Below are 13,735 nucleotides of genomic sequence, written 5' to 3'. Positions count from 1 at the left end.
GTTCTCCACAATTATGTTATTGATAAAGAGAGAGTCAACGTGGAACTAGATGAACCCATACCAAATCCATTGCCTGATTATCAAGATCATCCTCTGAGGACAACTTTGGAAATTGCTCATATGAGGGATCGATTTGCTGCATACTTTGTTTCCGATGTTGGGCGTGTTTCATGGCAAGATCAAATGGTTTAATTTATACTTCATCTTGGTTTTAGTGATACAATCAAAACACTGTCATGTAAACACAGTTGAGTCCATGACATTTTACCAGCCTATGTAATGTTATTTAAATGTTGTAATGTCCCCTGAATTTCTACTGTGTTGTGTTTTTTACAATAAAGTTCTTTATTGTGCCTTTCCGTTTTAACAAAACAAATGTCCCATATGTTTTTCCAAATTAAACAAAATTTAAAATCCAATGTTCTAGAAACTAATGTGTGTCCCACCAAATTTAGTAATGTGAGCACCAGTACCCAAATTGACTGTGACAAAACACAAAAATTGTTCAGCCGTGTGTTCCATAGTTTTAAAATATAACATGATCGGCTCCCACCTTGTCAACCATTTTTAATCTTGCAGACTATTTGCATATGGAACCTGGCTTGACAAGGAGGGAGACGATCATGTTTGCTAAACTCTACTGAGTTTACACTATTGGACTCATGATGCTGGAATACGTCCAGAGTCAAATAGTGGCGACACTGTGAACATTGCTACCACCTCACCTGACCAATAACCTTAAGGGTACCATTATAAAACGATTAACCAACGATCCCGACCAGTGATCCGACCTGACCGTGATCGTTGTTAAGTCGTCGTGTGGTTGCTGGAGAGCTGTCACACAGACAGCTCTCCAGCGACCAAAAAAGACCAAGTCCCCGTGTAATCTGGGTAAACATTGTGTTATGAAGCGCAGGGCCGCACTCACGATGTTTCCCCTGTTGACCATTGTAAATGTAACACAAAAATAAAAAAAAACATTACATTCTGGTGTGTGACACGTCCATCGCCGTCAGCTTTCCGCACTGTGCCAGCCCTAAAGCACAGCACAGCGTTTAAGTCAACGGTGTGCTCTGCTTTAACTTTACGGCCGGGAATGACAGTGTCATTCACTGCAGGAAGATGACGGCGAGGGACGTGGTAGACACCGTAATGTAAGTGTGTAGTATATTTTGGTATTTTTCAATTTTTTGAGTGGGTAAAACACTGCGCTAGTAATCCGATATTCCCTGGTTTCCAGCTACATCGCTGGATCGGTGTCAAACACGCCGATCCAACAATGACAGCGTGTGATCAGTGACCCAATAAAGGTCCTGATCATTCGCAGAGACCTACAATCTCCCAGCAGGGGCCTGATCGTTGGTCGCTGTCACGCATAACGATTTCAGAAAAGATAACGTTGCTACGTGACAAAAAACGACTATATCGTTAATGAAATCGTTGTGTGATGGTACCTTTACGGTAGGTTTTGAAATTGATATATTGTGAAATGCTCTTTGTGTTTGTAACATCTCATAGTACAATGAAAGCCTGCCCTAAAAAAATGTGAAAAAAAAATTGATAAGATTGTGTCAGACATTGCACATCAGGTGTTACAAACACAAGATTTGTTTATACGGCGCAAGGTGTGATTTGGTGCAAACTTTATTTTAGACCAAGAAACTCCTTATTTTTGATCAAATAAAAAATTTTATTAACGGGGACACAAAAAGAAAAAAATGGGTAAAGGTTAAGGGGTATTAATGTCAGCGACAAAGGGGGATTGATAACCTCCAGTTTGGGTGTGGGTTGAGGAGAACGAGAAGGAGGACGAGGGGGAGGAACCACCATATTTTAAGACACTGGACGGGATGCCGACGTCAGTCCAGCCTGTAGAGGGTGGCGATAATGCCAACCCAGGAGGTGAGGGAGGAGGGACGACCAGTGTCCTAGCTAATGTGGACTGGCTATGGCTACTCCTGCTCCGGGTAGACCCAGGCTGGGTACTTTGTGTGCTGGTTTTTGGAGCAGCCATAGCCGATGTTGTAGTGCTGGTCTTCTTCTTTTTTTTTCTCCTCTCTCCCTCTGGGTGGGGTTCGGCTTCCCGTCTTTGTGCCCTTGAAGGTCTGGCAGGAGCAGAAGTTTGGGGCTCTGTTCTATGGTGGCGGTGGCGGCGGCGGTGGCCCTCGGCACGCGGAGCTCTGTGTTGGTGCTCTGCAGCAGGAGTCGGAGCCATGGTAGCCAGCGATGGTACTGCGGGCATTGTAGTCGCTGACTGCATGACCCGAGCCTGCTGCAGAGCAGTCACGTATGCATTGTTGCAGGCCTGCATCACCGAAATCTGGAGTTCCGGCGTAAGATGTTCCACCATGCCCTTCTCAATGGCACTAAAAAAATGTTTGGCCGGCCTCGAGAGCTCCGATTCCATTGTTTCAAGACGCCGGTCGATATTGGACAAAGCTGTGTCCATTCTATCGCCCAGCGCCTTGAAACAATTCTGGAAGACCGTGCTCAAATGCAAAAATTCGGGCAGGACCGCCCTGTCCGAGGCCCGCTGACGCTGTCGGGAAGACCCGAAGGAAGGAGTGACAGAGGCCTCGGCCAGGGGAACATCTGATGGACCGGCTGCCGGTTCGCCAGATTGTGGTGGTGCAGACCTGCTCTCGCTGTGGGATGGCTGTGACGGGTCAGATGGCGATTCACGAAGGACCGCTCCAGAGGGTCGGACAGGCTCGCGGGTGCTGCTGTGTGTTCTGTGAAAACATAAGGAAACCATTAGTATACAAAATATAACATTTCACATTCATCACCACCTGTGTAAAAGTTAACATTGCATCACACATTATAATTTAACATAACTGTTTAAGGGTTAGTTCAGTCTGTCAGTCGTAACGGTTTGCTGATTGAACCAGCCAGCTGCCTGACATGGCTGATGTGACCAATCAGTGCGGGTCACAGGCCTGATTAAAAATGCCCGCTCCTTACTCCCCGCAGTGAAGGCCCGTCGCCCGCATACTCCCCTGTCATTAATTAACTTTACCGGCGGTATCCATTGCCGCCGTTAATGTTAACCAATTTTTAATATTGACACTGCATATGCCGCATCAATATTAAAAATAGAATACATTTATTTTTTTCAAAATAGTCACCCATGTTTGCCGTTTGTAACGCCCGACAATTACGCTTATCGTCGGAACTGCTATGACGTCACGGTCATGTGACCGAGACGTCATCACAGGTCCTGCGAGCTGCCTTGGAGTAGAAGGTATGCCGTGTCTATTATATTTTTCCTTTTTTTTTAAATCTGGGATACACCTGGATGGGCAATATACTACTCCACTATGAAATATTGCCCGGGCATGGCCAATCTACTATCTGTCTGTGTGCTGTATACTTCGTACTTGCCAAAATAAATGGCTGGGCAATAAACTACGTGGCTGTGAAATATACTACGTGAATATGCATGTTTTCCAAACGAGGTGTGGGAATAGGTACTATACTTACTCTCGGCTTTCAAGGACCGGTCGCAGGAATTGCAAAATACGATTGTATTTATAGATTGAGGTCCTTGAAGCTGCAGCACCACAACGAAGCTGTCCCTCCTTTTTCAGGCCCCTCTTGAAACGGTCCTTCATGGAGCGCCATCTGGTCTTCAATTGTTTAACTGTGTATAAAGTAAAAAAAAAAAATTAGGTTGAGAGAAAATATTGAAATTGATAACGCAACCGTGTGCAATCCCAATAGAAGACATCACAGACGATTGTGTATCCTGGCATGATGGGTCAGAGCAGCATTTCGGAAATACTTACGAAATTTATCTTTAACCGTGGGGGAAGCGCTGTCGAAGCCATCGCACAGCGATTTTGCCACCTCAAGCCACAAACGGCGCAACACGCCCTGGTCCGCGTGCCGGGGGTCACGGCTGTCCCACAACGGGCCTCGTTCCTGTATGGATGCAACCATGAGGTCGATGTCCAGTGGGTTATCATGGGCCCGTTGTGAAACCTAGAATAATTGGAAAATATTAATGTTTGCAAGATAAAAATAGTTCTCCCTACCTCCTCCACCACCCCCCCTCCCACCATCCCCCATACCCAAAAAAAAAAATAATAGTTAAAGAAAAAAAAGGAATAGGTTGTTTGACATAAAAACTTACTCGCCGTCCTGCCACCACAGCTTGGTCCCGTGGTCTCTGCTCCTCAGGGCTATGTTCCTCCTGGCTCTTCTCCTCACTTGAAGAAGCCTGGAAAATAGTTTAAAAAAAGTTGAGTGACCCGTCTACAAATGACACCGAATAGTAAGCAACAGTAGATCATGTACTCACCGGACTCCTCAGCGGTGGGGTGATGCTTGACTCGCTGGCCATTTTTACTAGATGAAATTCTGAAATAAAAAACAAAATAAAATTTATCCTATGCACAATACAGCGGAACATAGGAAAATATAAAAAAAAAAATACATTTACATTTCAACCACAAAGAACATTGCACTAATGCCAACTGAACTAACGCTGAGCAAACAACACTGCCACATTGAAACAAAAAACAATGGCAGAGACAACACAATGCCAGAGTAAACAAAAGCCTAAAGATAACAAAACAAATACACAACAGACCCTATGTCGTAATCCAAAAAGACAGTTTTTTTTAACAAAATGTTTACTACATTGATTGCCAAAAGTCAAAAGAAAAGCAAAACCATACCGCCATATGTGACAATTCAAAAAAAAAAAAAAAAAAAGGCTAAATATAAAGACCTTAAATACCAAACTGAAAAAAAAAGCAAACATTTATATTAAAAAAAAAAAAAAATTTGGAACAACAGTATGCACGGAGCAACCCAAAAAAAAATAATAGATTTTTGAAAGAAAAAAATTAACAACCCCCAAAAATTAAGGACAGAAACGGCAATCCTGGATACACCACCATACTTTACAATAAAACCGACAGGGCCGGAGACAATAAAAGGCCATACAACGCCATACATCACAACCAGAAACATACAACAATGTGTTTACACAACCACAGTGCAGAACATAATACACAACTTGCAATAAAAATTATTACATGTAATAAAAGGGCACAGAATCATTCTATAAAACCATACTTTACAATAAAACCAACATGGCCGGAGACAATTAAACGCCATCATATAACGCAAGAAAAATACATCACAACTGAATACAAAAAACACCCCCAAACCAATAAATGGAAAAGAAAAATCTATCCTGGAAAGAACAATAATCAAGGCCGGAGACAATGAAAAGCCATCCTATACAACGCCATACATCACAACCAGAATAAAAATACAACAATGTCTTTACACAACCACAGTGCAGAATATAAATACACAACTTGCAATAAAACAATTTAAAAATAAAACATGTAGAAAATGCGCAGAATCATTCTATACTTACATCTCGACAGCAGATGAAGACGTCTGGTGTGTTGGCTATAGATGCTGCAGCAGAAGTGACAAACAATCCAAACATTTTCTTTATATATGGGGGATGTTTATCACTGTCTAGACACTTTTTTGTGTAATTTTATTTAACGACGCATGCGTCGCACAACGCACGCACGACGCACGCACTTGCGTCACGTGCGTTGTCAATTGGTTTCAATGGGAGATTGTAACGCAATGACGACGCACGAGCGACGCAAGTGCGACGCATGCGTTTTATAGACGCTACAAAAATGCAACATGTAGCGTCTCCGACGCCACCCAGGTGCGGTGAAACGACGCATGCGTCGTGCGTTTTCACAAAAACGCATGACAACGCAACGCATGCGTCCCCAATGTTAAAGATAGGGGTGCATGACGCATGCGTCATTGTGCGTCGACGACGCTGCGTCGCATGACGCTAATGTGAACGTAGCCTTAGTAGTAGAAGTCTGTGTGCGAGGACAGACAGGAGTGGAGCACAGAGGAAAGAGAGAGCTCCAGGAGGCCATGAGTAGGCCTCTGAGGAGTTACAGTGCAAGAATCTGGGTACTGGGAGCCCAAGTCTTTTGTGGATTATAAAACACAGAGCAGAACCGGAGGGTATTGTTCTACAAGGACTTTGCCCATAATTACCTGTGGCACAGCAGCACCTAGGAGACTGGAGTCACCGAGAACAGACCCCAGTTCACACGGCCCGAGCTGCCTGCCATACAGGTACCTGTCCTAGGACAGCAGAACGATCAAAGGCCTTGTTGAGATACTTAGTGGCAGCAGGGAATTAGAGACAAAAAGCGCAGAGTGGTAGACTCCCACCTGACTTACCCAAGGGAACTTGCTTGTCTCTGGACTGCCCGGACATCTCTGCCTGCCCTGTGATCTGGTGCCCTGGAATGTGGATGCTGAAGTCTTCAGTAAAGGTAAAGAGACTGCATCCTTGTGTCCTCGTTCTTCTCTGCACCTCTCACCATATCACTATCTACACACCGGGAGCCCTGGGGATATACTTAGATATACCATCTAGCTGCCATAACATCACCCCAGCAGACCCCCTAAAGCAGCGTCGGTCATCCTGACCGAATACCACAGGTGGCGTCACGAACATAAACTTTATCCCTTAAAGACCTTTCCCTTTTACATGGGCGCGCTGGGCCACTGACCGGGTCGCAACCACCGTGACATCCCTCTGTGAACCGCAGGACCCTGTACCGAGTAACCCCTGGCCCGTGGGGCGACTCACATCCATTACTTAAAAAAACATCCCTCGACCAAAACTGTGCCACTAACTATAGACCTGTCTCTAATCTTCCCTTCATCGCTAAACTCCTCGAACGCCTGGTCCACTCCCGTCTTATTCGCTATCTTTTCAGATAACTCTCTTCAATCTGGTTTCCGTCCTTTACACTCCAATGAAACTGCCCTCACTAAAGTCTCTAATCATTTACTAACAGCTAAAGGTACCGTCACACTAGACGATATCGCTAGCGATCCGTGACGTTGCAGCGTCCTGGCTAGCGATATCGTCCAGTGTGACAGGCAGCAGCGATCAGGCCCCTGCTGTGATGTCGCTGGTCGGGGAAGAAAGGCCAGAACTTTATTTCGTCGCTGGCTCTCCCGCTGACATCGCTGAATCGGTGTGTGTGACACCGATTCAGCGATGTCTTCGCTGGTAACCAGGGTAAACATCGGGTTAGTAAGCGCAGGGTCGCGCTTAGTAACCCGATGTTTACCCTGGTTACCATCTTTAAAGTAAAAAAACAAACACTACATACTTCCGGCCGCTGTGCTCACAGCCAGAGCAGAGAAGTAGAGCGCCGGGGACAGACAGCGGTAGGTAAGTATGCAGTGTTTGTTTTTTTACTTTAACGATGGTAACCAGGGTAAACATCGGGTTACTAAGCGCGGCCCTGCGCTTAGTAACCCGATGTTTACCCTGGTTACCGGCATCGTTGGTCGCTGGAGAGCGGTCTGTGTGACAGCTCTCCAGCGACCAAACAGCGACGCTGCAGCGATCCGGATCGTTGTCGGTATCGCTGCAGCGTCGCTTAGTGTGACGGTACCTTAAGTCTAATGGTCACTGCTCCACGCTAATTCTCTTGGATCTCTCCGCAGCATTTGACACTGTGGATCATCAGCTCCTCCTTACTATGCTCCACTCCATCGGCCTTAAGGACACCGTTCTCTCCTGGTTCTCCTCTTATCTCTCCGACCGCTCTTCAAATGTATCTTTTACTAGTTAATAATAGTAATATTTATTTTTATATAGCGCTAACATATTCTGCAGCGATTTACATTTTGCACATATTATCACTGCTGCCCCTGATGGGGCTCACAATCGAAATTCCCTATCAGTATGTCTTTGGAATGGGAGGAAACCGGAGAACCCGGAGGAAACCCACGCAAACACGGGGAGAACATACAAACTCCTTGCAGATGTTGTCCTTGGTGGGATTTGAACCCAGGACTCCAGCGCTGCAGTGCTATCCACTGAGCCACCGTGTTTCTCTTCTCATCTTCCCCTTACTGTTGGGGTTCCTCAAGGATCAGTCCTAGGCCCCTTCCTCTTCTCTTTGTATACCGCCCTTATTGGGCAAACAATCAGTAGATTTTGGTTCCAGGATCATCTCTATGCTGATGACACCCAATTATACACTTCTGCTCCTGATATCACGCCTGCCTCTTTAGAAAACACCAGTGATTGTCTTACTGCTGTCTCTAACATCATGCCCTCCCTCTATCTGAAACTGAACCTGTCAAAAACTGAACTCCTGGTGTTCTCTCCCTCTACTAACCTACTGTACCTTTGCCTGACATTGTTATCTCCGTGTGTGGTTCTACCATTACTCCCAAGCAACATGCCCGCAGCCTTCGGTCATACTTGATTCTGAGCTTTCATTCGCCCCCCACATCCGATCACTGTCTCGCTCTTGTTATCTGAACCTCAAAAACATTTCTAGAATTCAACCGTTTCTTACTTTCGACATTGCAAAAACTCTTACGGTTTCTCTTACTCACTCTCGTCTTGACTATTGTAACTCTCTACTAATCGGCCTCCCTCTTACCAAACTCTCCCTTCTCCAATATGTCCTGAATGCTGCAGCCAGGACCATATTCCTCACCAACCGTTACACCGATGCCTCTACCTTGTGCCAGTCATTTCACTTGTTACCCATCCACTCCAGAATCCAGTACAAACTTATTACCCTTATGCACAAAGCACTCCATGGCTCAGCACCACCTTACATCTCCTCCCTGGTCTCAGCCTACCACCCTACCCGTGTCCTCCGCTAATGACCTCAGGTTAGCATCCTCAATAATCAGAACCTCCCACTCCCGTCTCCAAGACTTTTCACGTGCTGCGCCAATTCTTTGGATTGTACTACCCAGGTTAATACGATTAATCCCCAAACCCCACAGTTTTAAGTGTTCCCTAAAATGCATTTCTTCAGACTGGCCTACTGCCTCAATGCATTTAACCTAACTATTCCTGTGTGGCCCATTCAAAAAACTTAAACCATAATCCGGTTCCTTGCATCATGTTCTGTTACCATCCACCTCTGGTGTCTCCCCTTTTCCCATAGATTGTAAGCTTGAGAGCAGGGCCCTCATTCCTCTTGGTGTCTGTTTTGATCTGTGTTTATTGTTATTCTGTAATATCTATTGTTATACAAGTCCTCTCTATAATATAAAGTGCTGCGGAATATGTCAGCGCTATAGAAATAAAAATTATAATTATTATTAGTTATTAGTATTCTCTATACAGAGAAGTTTTAATAAAGAAAGTGTCAGTGTTTCTAATAAATTGTCAGTTCAGTGTATAATACTGGGGTATAAAACAAGACTGAACACAAGATCTTCACAGCCTTATACACATCATAGGGGAGATCTCATGACACCTTCTCTCCATCTACCTGATGATCCTGAGGAACATCGAGATCTTCTTGTTTACATTCCTGTGGGAGAAGAGGACTCGGACATCTCTCTGGTGTTGTCTTCTCACTGGATAGAACTGGAGGAAACACACACAGGGACTGAATTCATTCTTTACAAACAGATAATTATAGGCCGTGTGTATTTAGTCCTGTCTATTACCTGGTGATGTGAGGGGCTGGGGAACCTCCATCATGACGTCCTTGTACAGATCTTTGTGTCCTTCTAAATACTCCCACTCCTCCATGGAGAAATAGACGGCGACATCCTGACACCTTATAGGAACCTGACACATACAATGATACCGTCATCCCCCCCGATCCCTCCATAGCGTTACTGTATAATGTCCCAGCATTCCCAGCAGTGTCACCTCTCCAGTCAGCAGCTCAATCATCTTGTAGGTGAGTTCTAGGATCTTCTGGTCATTGATGTCCTCATGTATCAGGGGGTGAGGTGGAGGCCCGGTGATTGGGCTCAGGGGTCTTCCCCATCCCTCAGACACAGGGTCCTGACAGCGCTCACTAGAGGTCTTCTTCACTACTGTGTAATCCTGGTTATGGAGAGACACATTAATAAACCTCACTACAGACATTTCCAGAGTCCTCACCTCTCCAGTTCTGTCCATCTGTTATTCCCATAGATAAGAATGATGTAATGTGACGTCATCAGCATCTCTCACCTCTCCAGTAAGCCGGAAGAGGATCTCTAGGGTGAGGTGTAATATCCTCTCCGCCATCTTGTCCCTGTCCCTCTCCATCCTTGTAGGGTCACTCAGGAGAATTCTCTTATATAGAAGATCTCCACTGAGAGGATCCGATATTGTAGGGACCTGAATGGGGAGAAGATGACGATGTAACATCATAAAGATCCCATGTAAGAAACCTCCGGAGCTGTTACCGGCGTCACATGATCACTGATCCAGTCATGGCCCCGTCCTGACCCCGGTATAACACACAGTCCCATTATAGTCACATAGAGAGATTTACCACAGGCTCAGCACTGAGGGGGTTAATGTCCCCTGCGCCCAGTAATGGGGAGTCTCCAGCACCTACCTCCACCCGCAGAGCCGCACACCACATATATGGCTGTTCTGTGTGCACAGGACCTGAGATGAGGTCACAGGAGGGGAGGAGTCAGGGGTCACATGATCAGGGGCCTCTATGACTAGTGGCCATTGTGACAAGGTGCATTGTCCTTTTACTGTAGGGAAACAGCTGCCATGAAGTGATGAACTTGATTAGCCAAAATGCTTATGTAAGGCTACTTTCACACAAGCGTCGGTACGGGCCCGTCGCAGTGCGTCGGGCCGACGTACCGACGCATACTGTGAAATAAAATCACAACGGGGGCAGTGGATGCAGTTTTTCAACGCATCTGCTGCCCCATTGTAAGGTCTGGGGAGGAGAGGGCAGAGTTCCGGCCACGCATGCACGGTCGGAAAAAGCAGAACCAACGGACAAAAAAACGTTGCATGAAATGTTTTTGTCCCGACGGACTGCAAAAACACGACACATCCTTCGCACGACGGATGTGACGTGTGGCAATACGTTGCAATGTGTTGCTAATAAAAGTCTATGGAGAAAAAACGCATCCTGCAGGCAACTTTGCAGGATGCGTTTTTTCTTCACAACGACGCATCGCGACAGAAGTTGCCCGACGCTAGTGTGAAAGTAGCCTAAGCCCTAATGTCCAAACATCTATCCCGAGATAATAAAGGGCCCAGGATGAGCCAAGAACACATTTCCACCATTACTGCCCCTGACAGGAAGGAGACATGGATTCCTGCTGCTTGTAGGAGATTCTGACCCACTAATCAGCGCAACAGAAATCTGGAGTCATCTGACTGCACAATGTTTCCACTGCTCAGTGAGGTCATTTTTGTTCAATTAAGTTTTTTCTTTCTATTTCCCTCAGACCAGGCTCGGATTGTTAATCTGCCCAGGCGGCAGATGCCTGGTGGGCGGACAGATCTCCACCACAAAGTAAATCTTATGAGTTAGGTCCTGTGTGCGCGTTATCTACTTGTCGTCAGTGCGCGAGCACTGCCGCCGTCCTCCTGTGTGCGTGTGCACGGCTGCAGCCCGTGTCAGAGCGGGCAAGCAGGAGATCTCATGTGCGCACATGGGGTCAAGATATTTGTAAAGGCCATGCATAGGGCGCCTCCATCTGTGACGCTGGTTGGCCTGTACCAGCGTCAGAGGAGACCCCTCACCTAAGACTAACATCCCCCGTAATCCGAACCTCGCACCTCCGTCTCCAAGACTTCTCTCGTGCTGCGCGAGCTCTCTGGAATGCACTTCCCCAGATGATCAGGCTGATACCTAGCCCCGACCTATTCAAGCGCGCTTTAAAAACCCATCTCTTCAAACAAGCCTACCACATCAACTACTCAGTGAACTAACTTTGTCCTGTTCCCTCCTTCCAAATATTATCTGCATGTGAATCTGCACCCTACTATTCATCTGTCTCCACACCCTCCATGCACACGGTAACTGCACTTGATACTTGACTATTGCACTTAAACACACGGGCTGATGACCGGATCATGCAGCTTCATATGAAAATCCCTATTTATTATAATTGCCGGACCTGAAATAACAAGCACTTTTCACCTATTGTGTCCCCCCATTTCCTTGTAGATTGTAAGCTTGCGAGCAGGGACCTCACCCCTAATATCACTGTTTAAATTGTCTTAACTTATACTGAATTTATTTTCTAATACGATAATCAATAAGCACACAAAATGAGTGGCCGAGAGCATATTCAGTAAAAGAAGCTCTCCCAAATATGAGCATAGAATATTTGTAAAGAAGTGTCACTTCCTAACTTAGAATAATATACCAGCGAAAAAGGGAGCTTAGACACCAGGGCATATACAAAATATAAATATTTTATTTCGTTCACATTATCAAAAAAAGGACAAATACCATACATATAAATAAACACATGACAAAAAATATATACAGGTCCTTCTCAAAAAATTAGCATATAGTGTTAAATTTCATTATTTACCATAATGTAATGATTACAATTAAACTTTCATATATTATAGATTCATTATCCACCAACTGAAATTTGTCAGGTCTTTTATTGTTTTAATACTGATGATTTTGGCATACAACTCCTGATAACCCAAAAAACCTGTCTCAATAAATTAGCATATCAAGAAAAGGTTCTCTAAACGACCTATTACCCTAATCTTCTGAATCAACTAATTAACTCTAAACACATGCAAAAGATACCTGAGGCTTTTATAAACTCCCTGCCTGGTTCATTACTCAAAACCCCCATCATGGGTAAGACTAGCGACCTGACAGATGTCAAGAAGGCCATCATTGACACCCTCAAGCAAGAGGGTAAGACCCAGAAAGAAATTTCTCAACAAATAGGCTGTTCCCAGAGTGCTGTATCAAGGCACCTCAATGGTAAGTCTGTTGGAAGGAAACAATGTGGCAGAAAACGCTGTACAACGAGAAGAGGAGACCGGACCCTGAGGAAGATTGTGGAGAAGGACCGATTCCAGACCTTGGGGTACCTGAGGAAGCAGTGGACTGAGTCTGGTGTGGAAACATCCAGAGCCACCGTGCACAGGCGTGTGCAGGAAATGGGCTACAGGTGCCGCATTCCCCAGGTAAAGCCACTTTTGAACCATAAACAGCGGCAGAGGCGCCTGACCTGGGCTACAGAGAAGCAGCACTGGACTGTTGCTAAGTGGTCCCAAGTACTTTTTTCTGATGAAAGCAAATTTTGCATGTCATTCGGAAATCAAGGTGCCAGAGTCTGGAGGAAGACTGGGGAGAAGGAAATGCCAAAATGCCTGAAGTCCAGTATCAAGTACCCACAGTCAGTGATGGTGTGGGGTGCCATGTCAGCTGCTGGTGTTGGTCCACTGTGTTTCATCAAGGGCAGGGTCAATGCAGCTAGCTATCAGGAGATTTTGGAGCACTTCATGCTTCCATCGGCTGAAATGCTTTATGGAGATGAAGATTTCATTTTTCAGCACGACCTGGCACCTGCTCACAGTGCCAAAACCACTGGTAAATGGTTTACTGACCATGGTATTACTGTGCTCAATTGGCCTGCCAACTCTCCTGACCTGAACCCCATAGAGAATCTGTGGGATATTGTGAAATATGCTAATTTATTGAGACAGGTTTTTTGGGTTATCAGGAGTTGTATGCCAAAATCATCAGTATTAAAACAATAAAAGACCTGACAAATTTCAGTTGGTGGATAATGAATCTATAATATATGAAAGTTTAATTGTAATCATTACATTATGGTAAATAATGAAATTTAACACTATATGCTAATTTTTTGAGAAGGACCTGTATAAACAAATTCCAATACGTGGAAAGGAGGAAAAACCAACCAGTACACTAGA

General features: G+C 45.2%; 2 protein-coding genes across 2 annotated transcripts in view; both read right to left on the bottom strand.

Annotated features, from left to right (window-relative positions):
- Positions 1–13,735, bottom strand: part of LOC138666642 (zinc finger protein 850-like) — a 157,294-nt gene that overhangs the window by 108,043 nt on the left and 35,516 nt on the right. The window contains exons 2-5 of the mRNA XM_069754835.1: positions 10,031–10,180; positions 9,722–9,901; positions 9,514–9,637; positions 9,333–9,430 (exon numbers count right to left, since the gene is read on the bottom strand). Of these exons, the coding sequence (XP_069610936.1) occupies positions 9,333–9,430; positions 9,514–9,637; positions 9,722–9,901; positions 10,031–10,180 (552 nt within the window). The remainder of the gene's footprint in view (positions 1–9,332; positions 9,431–9,513; positions 9,638–9,721; positions 9,902–10,030; positions 10,181–13,735) is intronic.
- LOC138664085 (uncharacterized) lies at positions 1,702–4,228 on the bottom strand. Its single transcript, XM_069750515.1, has 4 exons — positions 4,136–4,228; positions 3,789–3,984; positions 3,484–3,643; positions 1,702–2,732 (listed from the first exon to the last, which is right to left on the bottom strand). Exons 2-4 carry the CDS (start codon positions 3,940–3,942, stop codon positions 1,730–1,732), a joined length of 1,317 nt encoding a protein of 438 aa, XP_069606616.1. The 5' UTR covers positions 3,943–3,984; positions 4,136–4,228; the 3' UTR covers positions 1,702–1,729.

Source organism: Ranitomeya imitator, chromosome 2 (genome assembly GCF_032444005.1).
Source record: "Ranitomeya imitator isolate aRanImi1 chromosome 2, aRanImi1.pri, whole genome shotgun sequence".
NCBI lineage: Eukaryota > Metazoa > Chordata > Amphibia > Anura > Dendrobatidae > Ranitomeya > Ranitomeya imitator.
The sequence above is the reverse complement of the archived record's forward strand: the minus strand, read 5'-3'. Positions and strand labels throughout refer to the sequence as shown.

Excerpts from the sequence above, each read along its gene's own strand:
- LOC138664085 (XM_069750515.1), bottom strand. The coding sequence starts at position 3,942 with ATGGTTGCATCCATACAGGAACGAGGCCCGTTGTGGGACAGCCGTGAC. Across the intron at positions 3,644-3,788 it reads CACGGTTAAAGATAAATTTC|TTAAACAATTGAAGACCAGA; the intron begins GTAAGTATTTCC and ends CTTTATACACAG. Across the intron at positions 2,733-3,483 it reads CCGGTCCTTGAAAGCCGAGA|AACACACAGCAGCACCCGCG; the intron begins GTAAGTATAGTA and ends ATGTTTTCACAG.